The sequence below is a fragment of the Falco naumanni genome, chromosome 8, assembly GCF_017639655.2.
Source record: "Falco naumanni isolate bFalNau1 chromosome 8, bFalNau1.pat, whole genome shotgun sequence".
NCBI lineage: Eukaryota > Metazoa > Chordata > Aves > Falconiformes > Falconidae > Falco > Falco naumanni.
In genome coordinates this window covers 50261797-50274334 of record NC_054061.1, presented here as the reverse complement: position 1 = coordinate 50274334, position 12538 = coordinate 50261797, and the positions used below count along the sequence as shown (strand labels likewise).

The window sequence follows — 12538 nt, the reverse complement described above, 5'->3', positions numbered from 1 at the left end:
CGTTGCAAGCACAGCTAGCAGAGAGCTGGGACAAGAAGAATAAGAAGGATAATACAGTCCAATTTCAGCACTACATTTTTAACAATACATGAAAGGTCTAATAAGAGAAAAAAGCACATTGCATGTACAAAAGCAAACCACCTACTCCTTTCAGTTTCTGATTTGCTGTAATTACACACACACACCAAACACAGAAAATCTAATGTAAATGGAAGATGGCCTAAACCAAATTTTTTCCAGACTCCAGGAATAAGGGATCAACGTTGGCATACTCCCATTTTATTTCAAATGGAAGTACATGAAAAGCATAACAGTTTAGAACAATTCTGTTCTGCTGATATTTTAAAAAAAGTGGATTGAACACAGCAGTAATCATAAGGAGGAAAAACCCCTCAGAAGTAACATATTTAAAATGCACACGCCATGAGTGTTCTTTTGAGCATTTTTGAGTTATATTAGTATTTCGAGCAAAACTTAATTCTTAATTTTGCTGTCTGTAAAGCCAGTGGAGTGGTTTCTATGAGGGTTTTTCAGGTAGTTAGTATCTCCCATCAGGTGACAGCTGAATGAGAGCTATCCAAATAACTGTTCCTGAAATATTAACACAGAAGACTTCTCTAGATTTTCAAGTGCTAATCTTCTTGCCTGACATAAAGGAGTCATCATCTATGAATGACAGGACAGACCCTAACTTTAGATAATATTTTTTTCCTCACATACAAACGTCTACTTCCCTTCCCTCTCACCACCCTGAAAAAAAAAAAAAAATCTTCTTTTTCACAGCAGTCTAAACACCACCTGCATCATCAGTACTACTATGTAAACATTGGTCTTTCTCTATGCACAGTCAAAATGTCAATAAACCTTCTCCCTTTTGTTGCCTAACACAACTATTCCAGGTTTCCAGCTCTTCAGGGAGTTTTCTTTTTGTAGCTTGTAATGCCAGGAGCTCCTGAAACATTTGTTCAGAATACATTCATTACAGCCAGCAGGGGAAAATTAATTGTGAATTGGCAGCAGCTAAGTTTTCCAAACAAGTCTAATTCCATGGGAGCTAAGCATGTTAACTCCCTTCGGTCCTTGAAAAACTTCAGCAAGTCTTTCTCTCTCACACAAGACATGGGAAGATTTCTTTCTAAATAGAAGCCCTCTGGAGTCTTTACTCAGAGAGGGGAAAAAAAAAAACAAACCACAAAAAACCACACAACAAAACAAAAGAAAAAAACCCCACAAACTTTCCTGTATAGCTTCTGATTTCCACACAGACTAACACACAGTTCAAGTAAAAAGCAAAATAATTAATAAGAACCCCTCTAAAGAAATAACTTAAGTAGTGAATGTAAGACTTCAAGACTATTTATTTCAAAAGCAGAAGCTTGTTACAGTTAAAAAAAAAAGTACAGGTGAGATGCAGCACAATCATCCAGTTTATTGATGACAAATTATGACACAGGCTAGAGGATCAGAGGAAGTTACCCACTTGGTTTTGTCCTGGATAGATTGAGGAACAGTTTTCATTAGCTGCACAGGCCTTACTACTCATGAAAGAGAAAAGGTACGAATAAGCCTTTCGAGGCTTAAACTGCTGCAAAATGGCAATCTCACCTCGATCAGATTTGTAAACCCCCTGAATTACTTCTATTTTTAGAAAAGCTACACCATCACAAGTAGCCTTGTTTATTATTGCTCTCCCTACTTCTGCTCTACTGTACTTCTATCCCACCTTTGTGGTGTTTAGCATCTAGGATAAATTCAACAAAAAACCTAAGAACCCCCCATCAAAATCCTTACTGGACTAGTTAAGAAAGCCTTACAGAAAAGGTTACAGCTGGCAGAATGAGAATTCCAATAGCTGCTCAACCAGGGAACCAGCAAAGACATTCTGCAACTGGCCTCTAGACAGAGGCTGCAGGGTTCTGACAAGCTACGGACAGAGAAGTTAGTATATGACCTAGAACTCAGCTATCTCCCTTATTCGTAAAACACATCACTTATGAAAGGTCAGTGTTCAAATCACTTCCACTAACAGCAAAATCTTAAGCCTGAAGTTTGCAGTCTGGTTTCACTTCTGGCTTGTGCTCAGAAACAATAAAGTTGGCAAGCAGAGAATGTTAGTAGAAAGCTTTGTAACACTCAAAATATTATCCATCAAATTTGTCACCAAATTCGTATCACGGGGGGTTATTAAAAAAAATAATAAATAAAACATATCAGTTTAGGCAAGGTCACAGCAGGCAAACTATGCCACCAAAGACTGCATTCAACAAAAAATGCCTGACCTACAGGAATAGAACTGAATGGTGCCTACATTAAGTAGCAATTAGACTCCTTAAAACATAGAAACATGGTAGAATTACACCCCAAACCCTCTACATGAAATTCTGGCCTTATCACCATTAATGACATGCAACACTGCAAGACTAACAAAACAAAAGAAAAAAGGCTAGAAAAGAGTATATGCCCTCAAAACATCTAGTTTGAGGAGAAACATAAATAAGGAGCTACTTCTATATGGACATCGCTGAAATTTATAAAGATGTGTTTAGCTTAGGTCTGTCCGCCCCACAGGCACACCAGCCAAGAGAGCAGCTGCAGAGCAGGTATATGCACCTTTTCAACCAGTCACCTTCTGTAGCAGCTGAAGGTCACCCACCTACTTACTGGAAGGACAGAACCTTGTTAACGGTAGCTTTCAGGGAAACGTGGAAACACTAACTACCACTCCACCTTTCACAGATAATGGGAAGGAATAAATCCATGCCCAAATTAAAAGAAATAATCCTCAACTGTAGGATGGTCTCCAGGTGGATGCCCAAAGTCCATTCCAGAGTTTGAACAAACCCACCACATAAAGGGGATTATCCCACCAGGATTTCTGACTTGTCTCTCCTCCAAAGGCCCAAATAGAGACATGCTGGATTCTAACATCTTTGGAGCTGGAACTATTTTTAGTTGACCTGTACACTGATACCCAAATTAGAAGAAACGGGAGATAATTATGTAATTTTTCCTTCCAACAGAAAATCTGTAACTTAGATATTCAGGTTTGCCAATAAAAAAGGTCAGCTCAGCTGTTGATGGATTGATGAGAATGAGATAGTATCTTCTATAATGATCTGAAGGTCTTCTAAGGTTTTAGGGAAGAGAGATGAACAGAAGAACTGATTAGTTAAATAAAAAAAAAAAAAGACACACAATTTCCAGGAATGCAGGTCTCAGCTTCTTTGAATCATATCAAATTCTCCTTTGGTCTACGCACTCCATTTTCTTCTACTGATTGAAAAATCACTGCATTTTTGTGAAGGAAAATGATAGGGAGGGTGCATGTTAATATTCACCAATAGCTAGTATTTTACTGGGAATCTGGAAAACATTCTATCAGATAAGCTGTACTGCAAAACCATTTGGCTCAATGGAGCCTCATCTTTGATGCTGAATCTCTAGCCAGAAAAAGAAAGAGCTCAGAGCCAGCCATTAGCCTCTACACATCAGACTGAATTCTGTGATTCCAAATATCAGTCTGTGTTAGACTACAGTCATCCATCTTCCTCCCTATCTACCATTCATACAAATGGTATCCTTATTACCAGCTCTAAGAAGCATGTTCATTCAAGCATTCCATAGTTTTCTTTTTCATACATGTAACAACCAATACAGCAAAGCACTGAAGCAAGAGGGCTCACTATGGCAATAAATGCTGCCAGTGCACCCTCATGAAACCAATGAGCAACTTATTTAAACCTCCCAATTTAGGAGCATTCCCAAAAGCAAATCTAAGCACTGGAGTAGTGCTATGGCACCTGCCACAACAAAGCAAAGTCATCAGTTCTGAATGGATGTACATAAAATGGATGTGACATAAAAATTACAGGTTTACACCGGAAAGTAAGACAGATTTAGACGACATTAAAACATTACAACAGTTCACTTAATGGAGGTGTCTATAGCACAATCACTAGGCATAAGAAAAAAACATGTACAGAATCAGGTCTTACACATACCCTCTTTAAAGTGAGCATAACAGTAAAAAAAAACCAAAAAACCACACACATGCTAACCAGTGCAATCAGTAATTTCTTATAACAGAAAGTTTTCCTTACAAAGAAGTTATTGAAGTAATTCTATGTAAGAAATAAAGTACTGAGTACTGATAAAGACTTACAGATCTACCACAACAGCATATAACTTGAGTGGAACAAAAAATGCTTTAAGGAAGATACTATGCAAGTACTGCACAGGCTTCTTTTTTTTTCCAAAAGTTTTTATAACATGCTGATTTTCTAAATTTTTCATATGAAGTAGCTTTCTCAGTTTACCAATATATCTATCCCAGGCACTATGTGGTGAGTGGAATTTACAAGTTCATTTGTATCAACAAGTCATTCACACGAGCCCCTCATTTCTGTTCAGTCATAAAATACGTATATCTTTATGCATAAGCAAGACTCAAGAATGAAATACAAAAATACAAAGCAGAATCTGTTCTCAATGATACTAATTGCTCAAGACCTTTAGCATTATCGTATTCATTAAGGATGAAACACAGGCATCTTAACAGGGGGCTAGAGGGAGTTTTCAGTAATGAAGCTATAGGTCTTCACGCCTAGGAAAGCTGCAGTTATGACATCAGCATCATTAGGAAAGCCTAAAGAATGTTCTGCTCGATGGGGGAGGAGATCTGCTGCTTCAGTAGCAGGATGCAAGACTCTGCACAGTATGGTGCATTTTAACTGACCCCTATCATACTGAACAAGTAAGGAGGAAAGTACAGTCACAAAACATGAAGCATTATTCCCAAATAAATGTATCCGTTAAAAACATCAAGTTTTTAAGAAAATACCAATACAATACAACCCTCCGTTTGCAACTACTTAGGAAAAAAAAAAAAAAAAAGCTGCATTTTATGCAGCAAGCAAAAGCACCTCCTGGCTCCATCCTATTCCAGAAGGATTATTTTTTAATGTAATTAAGACTACCATACTACATGATGCTTCTCTAATTGTAAATACACACACAAAAGTACCATTTGGGGTTTAAATCCCTTCTTCACAAATTCATACAAGACTACTCAGAGTTCATCTTCAACTGGGCAAAGAGCAACAGGAAGCAGTCACTACTGAGAACTCCGTACTGCTCTTCAAGTCTTCCTTCTACAACTTCTAACACTCAGTTATTACAAAATCTTTGCTGTCCCTCAAGTGATAACAACTGAATAGTACTCAGAACTGGGAAACAAAAATGAAAACTGTGTTATCACATATGCTGAAGTCTGACCTGCAGTGTTTCCAGGATGAGTTTTTCTCATTTTACCTGTAAATTTCCACCAGTTTTATTCAGCTCTACCCTTCAACTGAGCTCCCCTGAAACACATTAACACAAAGCAACTTGGGCTTTTGGCTGAGTATTAAGTTACTGGCAGCAGTCTACTTAAAAAGTACAAAGGGATCCAAAAATTTCTTTTCCATGGTACCGAAGTACATAATGTCCTATAAGACATCTTGTAATGCAAGTTCAACAAAGTTCAATGGCAGTTTTTTCTGTTTGAATTATAAACACCTGTTAAAGAGAGAAAAGGAAACTGGAAATCTACCAAAAATCTCATTACACCACCACAACACTAGTGGCTATGATGCAGCACATCAGCAGACAATTTAGGCAAAAGTGATAAAAAGGCAGGCACTTTTTAACTCAGTTTTTCAGGATGACCATAAAAGTGATCCTGAAAATTCTGAGACACCCAAAATTCTGTCACTAGAAAGCTATTTCTAGTCTCAATGAAATACCATCACACCACACCAGTGTTACTAATTCAGTAACAGAGTTTGGTTTATATAGATCTTTTTCAAAACATTTGTGTCCTTCCCTTTTCATCACCCCCTCTACTTACATGGCCTGTCTTCCTAAGTATCAGTCAGTTACACACACTCATACAACAGTAAAGGCAGTGTATCAGGTAATAGTCTCCTTTTTTAGTATGATATCGTAGTGGACAAAACTGAAGTGTGAACACAGACGTGATAACCAACCTGTTCCTTGAAATACATCAGTTTCCAATGCAATGTAAAAGCATGCTAACATACCATAGCTGCTTGAGCAATGCTAAGGCAACTATGCAAATAAATAGTTAAAATATTTCCTAGCAAAAAAGTACTTAAAAATGCAATTTAGAATTGTTTTGGTAAAACAAAGATTATAGATTAACCCCATCACTATTAGAGCATAAAATAAACTTTCAAAGACAAACTGGGACAGGAAAAAAACCCAAACAAACATAACCAAAATTAAGGAAAGCACCCTCCCCCAAACTTGAAATCAGGTCCAAGACAAATGTGCCACACAAATACAACCATATAACTGCCCTTATAAAGGACTAAATACTTATGATTTGCCCCAAACTGAAAAATGTTCGTAACAAAGGATTTCTTTCACAACTTTCCACATAGACCTTCTGAAGAAATCTGTTACATTTTTGCAAATATTTTTGGTAAGCATAGAGTTTAGAGTCAAAATAAATTGTCATTTTCCCTACCCCCAATCTTTTTAGAGAAACTACAAGAACATTTAGTACTCCTTCTGCTTGCTGGCTGACTTACAACAGCAATACATAATGCCAAAACTAACTGTCATGTTGTCGGGCAAGCAAGAACAGAAAGAAAGGGTAAAAGTATTTTATTAATAGGAATCAATAGACAGTCAACCTGCAACGTTCGCTCTTTAAATACATCTAGTTTGGGAAAGACTGCCAATACAACCCAAACCACCCACTATTTTTGCTCTAATCAAAATGCACCATTCTTGAATCAACTTAGTCACTGTATTACTGCTTCCTACTCAGTCTGACTGCCAATCAAAATTACCATTACCATTCCAGGAATCAACTGCTGGCTTCTGTACGTTCTCATCAGTGGAAACACACACTCTAATGCCTGTAACAACTGCAGAACAAGCCCCTGTAAGATAGTTCAACTAATATTTGATTGTCTGTGTCAGCATTCCCAAAGGGAGGCCGACAAAGGATGTTCAAGTGAGCTACTCAAGAACTTAACTGTGCTTAAAATGACCAATCTTCAACTGATATTTAAGTGACAAATTGCAGTGCTTATTACTTCTGCTACATGGTTTCCATTTGCCATCTATTCAACTGGCTTCTATAAACAAGACTTCAGACAGCCCAAGTAGTCACTCCAAGTCATCTAGGTAGATGCCACACATGCAAAAGTGAGTCAATTAACATACGAATTATAAATACCACTTCCCCATCTCTGGCTCCTCCAGAAAGATGAAGAACATCTGGAAGAGCAAGGTTGTATACATCTTCCTAAGAAATACATTTTCCTGGGAAAAGTTACACTACAGCTAGAAGAAAAGTCATTGTGGATTTCACTTGCTGGTCCTGTAGCTATTAGTTTCCCTGGGTGTACATCACCTTCTGTATCAACAGCATTAAAGGCCTTTGAGTTTGCAAATTAGCATCTCCAGCTGAACCAAGGGCTCACTACAAAGCTGGTAATTCAAGTATTGCCTCCTGCTTGGGGGGAGTGGCATTTCAGAGGGAAGAAGTATGCGCACAGCGATGCCTTTTGCTCAAATGCATTTAGCTCCACATGCACTGAGGAATCACTTCCAACAGGACCATGCAGACCCAGGCAACACCACAAGAGCATACTGAACCCTTCAGTGCTGACCCAGAACCCCTCTTCATCCCTCTCTCATCCACATACTCAGGGGGGAAAAAAACAAACAAAAGGTCTCTCTCAGTTCACGGAAAAACGATAATCGAGGAGGTCGTCTGGCATCCAAGGGCTACGCCTTACAGCCACGGAGACCAAACACAGCAACAGGCACAGCAACTCAAGCCTTCTGCAGTGCATCTGCTCTCACTCAAGCAAAGACTCCTAAATACAACAGACGATATGCAAGTGCTCCCCAAGGCACCAAATAAACCAAGTTACAAGAAATACTAAGGGACTGGGCCGAGAATAAGGAATCATCAATCCTACTGTATCTACCTGTCAGCAGGAAGCCTTAACACACACATCACTAAACAGCAACAAAAGCAGATGCTGAGTCACAAAAAAAAAAAAGTTCCACCAATCTTCATTTCATTGAACACAAGTTACTTTCCTAGATGAGTCACTTCCCTGAAAATTTATTCACAGCTCTCACAAAGCAGCTGATCAACAAAACGTTTTCTTAACTTCTATATTCTTAAATCCAGACAGTTACTTGTACCCTTCCAGTGAATCAGACAAGATCTGCCCATTCAGAACTGCAACAGTACCTCTGAAACCTACTGCTAAACTCAGCAGGATCAAAAAATAATCAGTCTGATTTTTCAGCTGAAACTGGCCCAGTATTTTGTTTCAGTTAACGGAGCAATTGAGCCTTCATGACTGAACCTTGCCAACGCAGCCCAGCCAAGAAACCAAATCAAACTCGCTAAGGAAACACAGCAGGCTACAATAAGCAGCTGCCTGCAGGGTTCTCAGCTATTTACCAAGAGTCTCACAGAAATGAGACTAAGTTATTTACTGCATCAACTTTCCTCTCATTACAAGTACAAAGTTGCACTGAGAACTTTAAACCGATTAAATTTTTTTCTAGTTTTGTACACAAAGTATTTTACAAATACATTAATTAATATTCTAATCTCCTGTCTTCCCCTTTACTAGACAGGCAACTGCAAATAACAGCAAAACTATGCTGCCAGAACAACCCCCAAAATACACAGCCTCCCACATGTTTGTAGTATTTGACAGTACCATAACTAAATAAAAATTCCTAAAGCTTGTCTCCTAGCTACCTTTTCCATTTTCCATTCTGCAACTACAAAAGATACTCCTTGTATCAGTTTTCCTCCCTTCTCCAAATACTTTAGGCACTTCAACAATACCATTTTCTACTTTATTCTTTAAAAAAATTTTAACACTTGACAAAAAAATTACATAAAGAACACTTAACCTGCCAACAGAAGCAGCAGCATTGTGCCACAGGAAGCATTCCAAACATTCTAAATATTTTTAAAAGAAAAACAAATCTTCAGTTATCTTTAACATAAACCTGTTAACGTGCCTACATCTCACAGTAGTTCTAGCTGCTGATTATCTTAAAATAATTCCATCCTCTGTAATATTCTACAATTTTGTAAAGAAAGTTAACTTTAGCAGGAGGCAATAAAAGGAAAATGCAAAACACCCAATCCATCCATGACAGATTGGGAAAAAACTCTCCACAAGGTAATAAAATTAATTGTATGCGACTCTGTACGATCTACTTTACCAACCCCAAATTTTCCCTCAGGAATGAGCACCAACTCCAAATGATGCTTGTCAAGATAAGAGGAAATTTATCTGTTCATCTTTTTGGCTAGTTCCACTGCATATCACGTAGACTGAAGACTAATTAATCAAAGCACTGCAAGAGAACTGTTGAAATTTCTAGTGAACAGGGGGGACAGAAGATGCAGAGGTCATAAAACTTTCTTTAGTGACTTGAATAAAAACCTGTTCCGTATTTTTCAGGCCCTTAGGTTGCTTCCCCCCCCCCCCGCCTCTTTACATTTCTCCATACAAGCTTTGAATAACTGTTACTTGAGGTGATCAGCAATTTTTGAACAAACTGGCCTGTATGCACTTTGTCCATCTACCATACATAATAGGGAACTCAAGACTTCTATAAGGAAACAGTCAGAAAAAAGTTTTATTTGCAAAAAGTCAAGAAATACAACAAGGTCAGAAAATGTGTAGTCTGGCCTGTGGCTGTCCTATAGAGAAGGCCAGATGATTTTGAACTCACACTGATGGGGGCACAGCAGATGACTGCTTAGCATAAATGTATTTTTCTTTAAATATTATGTAAATAGCAAATTCGGTTCAAATTCATGAGACTCTAATTGGACTGCAGCACATCTTAAACGTCTGCCATTTATCTGAGCCCTTCTCACATTGCTGGAATTTCTCTCCTAGAACTTACTTACTGAGCCTTCCAGAACAGGCAGGGCCTTACCTAGAAATGCAGAGACCTTTTTACTTCTTTCTAAAGGAATTAAATAAAGAGGAAAGAAGGAAAGTCATTTGAAGTATTGATACAAAAGCTTTGCAGGCCACCTTTCAGCCATCACCATGAGACTAACGCCAGTGTCATCAGAGGCACAAATCAAAGCTGAAATCAAATTTTAAATTTCTAAGTTCAATTCAGCTGAAAGTAATTCTGTTTCTGATACACCCCACTCTTGAACCAAGACCACCATATGCCTATTTTAGTACTCTGAACCATACTTCAGTGCACAAGATCTCACTGACTGTTGGCTGTCACAGCACCAAGTATTCCATAAACATTCTGCAATTATTAAACACATGCAATATTCATTAGGAAGGTTTTTCATACAAAATATTTGTCAAGCTCTATGCATCTTACAGCAGGTTAAAGCACAACACTTGCTCAGAAAGACTAACATGGTGACCACTATATTCTCTAACACAGAGCAGTCTCGGATGTTCATGATGGATTTAATACATCACTAGCAAGCTTCTCACAAAATAAACCTGTGAGAACAAGAATTTTACTTCCAGTTTTGCACTCAGGATATCAAATGATCGATGGGGCACAGAAGAAACCAGCACGGGGCACAAAACAGATCCCATAAGCTGCTGGCTGTACTCTTCCTTTTTATTCAGATGTCTTAGGATGGACAATCCTGCAAGCCCTTAATTCAGGGCTCATAACTGGTATCTCTTTCACAAAGCAGTACTTGCAACACTACGCCTTTCATCAATATTAAACAGTATCCCATTAGCCTTCAGCACCTGCCTCTTGGAGGAAAAAGAAAGAAGTATTTTTATGCTCTATTAGATACAAACTATGAAAAACTGGAGCTCCTTTCGTGTAAACGAAGTCATCTGCCCATACAGACAGCACCTGACGCCAGAAAACACAAGATTTAATTAAAATAACTTAAGTTTTGTTTGTGTCTGTATCGAGTTGCTTAGTCAACTTGCACAGCAATAACAAGAAACCCTAAAACATGTAAAACAAGCCGCGCCAGCGCGTTAACCCAGCGGAACACGCTCCCGGCCCGCCAGCACCAGCTGTTCACCAAAGCATCTGGCGGGGGGTCGGCGGCAGGGCCACGCCAGGCGGCAGCGGCCGGGCCATCCCCGCGGGCCCCGCGGCCCGGCAGCCCACCCCTCAGCGCCGCCGGCCCGGCCCCCGCCGCCGGCCCGCACCCGGCCCCCCGCCGCCGGCCCCGGGCCTTCCCCCCGGCCACCCCTCGGCGCTGGCCGCCCCCGCCGCCCCCCTCCCGGCCGCCCCTCACCCCGCAGGCCGGCTGCGCGCACGGCCCGGCCCCCGCGGCGGGCCGGCGCGGCCCCGCGCCCTCACCTTCTCCTGGGCCTTGCGGTAGCGCTGCAGGGCCTGCTGGGTCAGGTCCCGCACGCGGAGCTGCCCGTCCTTGCAGGGCACCACGATCCCCGTCCGCCCGAAGCACACGGTCACTTTCATCTCAGCGCACCGCCATGCCCTGCCCGCCGAGAAACGGCGCCCGCCGCCGCACGGCCCGGCCCGGCCCGGCCCGGCAGGGGGGTGGCGCAGGTGCGGGAGGCCCGGCGGCGCCGGCAGGTGCCTGTCCCCGGGCCCGCGGCGGGGGGGCGGCCCGGCAGGTGCGCGGAGCCGCGGGGGCTGCGCCTCACCGTGCGCGGGCAGCGCCGGGAGCCGGGCTGCGGCCGGCGGGCTCCTTCCGCCGCGGCGGGCCGCTGTGCCCGCCCCTCCCCGCCCGGCGCTCCGGGGAGGCGCGGGCCGGACCGGGCGGGGCGGCCCGTGCGGCGGGGGGCGCGGCGGGGCGGCCGGGGGCACGGCGGCGGCGGCGGCGGGGGGCGGCCGGGCCGGGCCGCCCCGTGGGGTCAGCGCGAGCGGGGCGCCGTGGCGGGGGCGCGCGCCTCGCTCGGGCCGCGCCGCGCACGGCGGGAAACCCCTGCGGCACCCCGCGCGCGCTGGGCACGGGAGCCCGCCGCACCCCCCGCGGATCAGAGCGGGGCACCCCCGCACGGCACCCGCGCTGCACCCCCGCTGCACCCACACCGCTGCACCCCCGCAGCAGCACCCCTCTTTCACCCCCACCGCAGCATCCCCGCAGCTGCACCCCCGCTGCACCCATACAGCTGCACCCCCGCAGCAGCACCTGTGCTGCACCCCCGCAGCAGCACCCTGTGCAGCCCTCACAGGCCGCGGAGCCGCAGGCGGTGCTGACCGGTAACCACCCGTTACGGAGGCACTGCACTGTAAGGGACAGCTCTGCCAGGGGGTGACCCCCGCACACCCCACCATGCCCCCAGCAAGGCACTGTGCCGCCCCGCGCCATACCATGGCGGGCACAGTGGCACCGAGCAGGCCCTGCGTCATGCACCACACAGCCCGGGAGCGGTAATGCGCAGTAACCTGCACTGTGGCGCGACCACCGGGGCCGCAGCACGGCCCTCGCCCTGCCGAGCAGCGACACGCGGTGACACGCATGCCCATGGGCAGCTGCGTGCGGCAGCAACAC

The 12538-nt window shown here is 43.3% G+C and overlaps 1 protein-coding gene across 1 annotated transcript in view; it reads right to left on the bottom strand.

Moving 5' to 3' along the window:
* Positions 1-11717, bottom strand: part of PARD3B (par-3 family cell polarity regulator beta) — a 412598-nt gene extending 400881 nt beyond the window's left edge. Inside the window, exon 1 of the mRNA XM_040604211.1 lies at positions 11380-11717. Within this exon, the coding sequence (XP_040460145.1) occupies positions 11380-11499 (120 nt within the window). The 5' untranslated portion in view covers positions 11500-11717. The remainder of the gene's footprint in view (positions 1-11379) is intronic.
* Between the last annotated feature and the right edge of the window lie 821 nt (positions 11718-12538).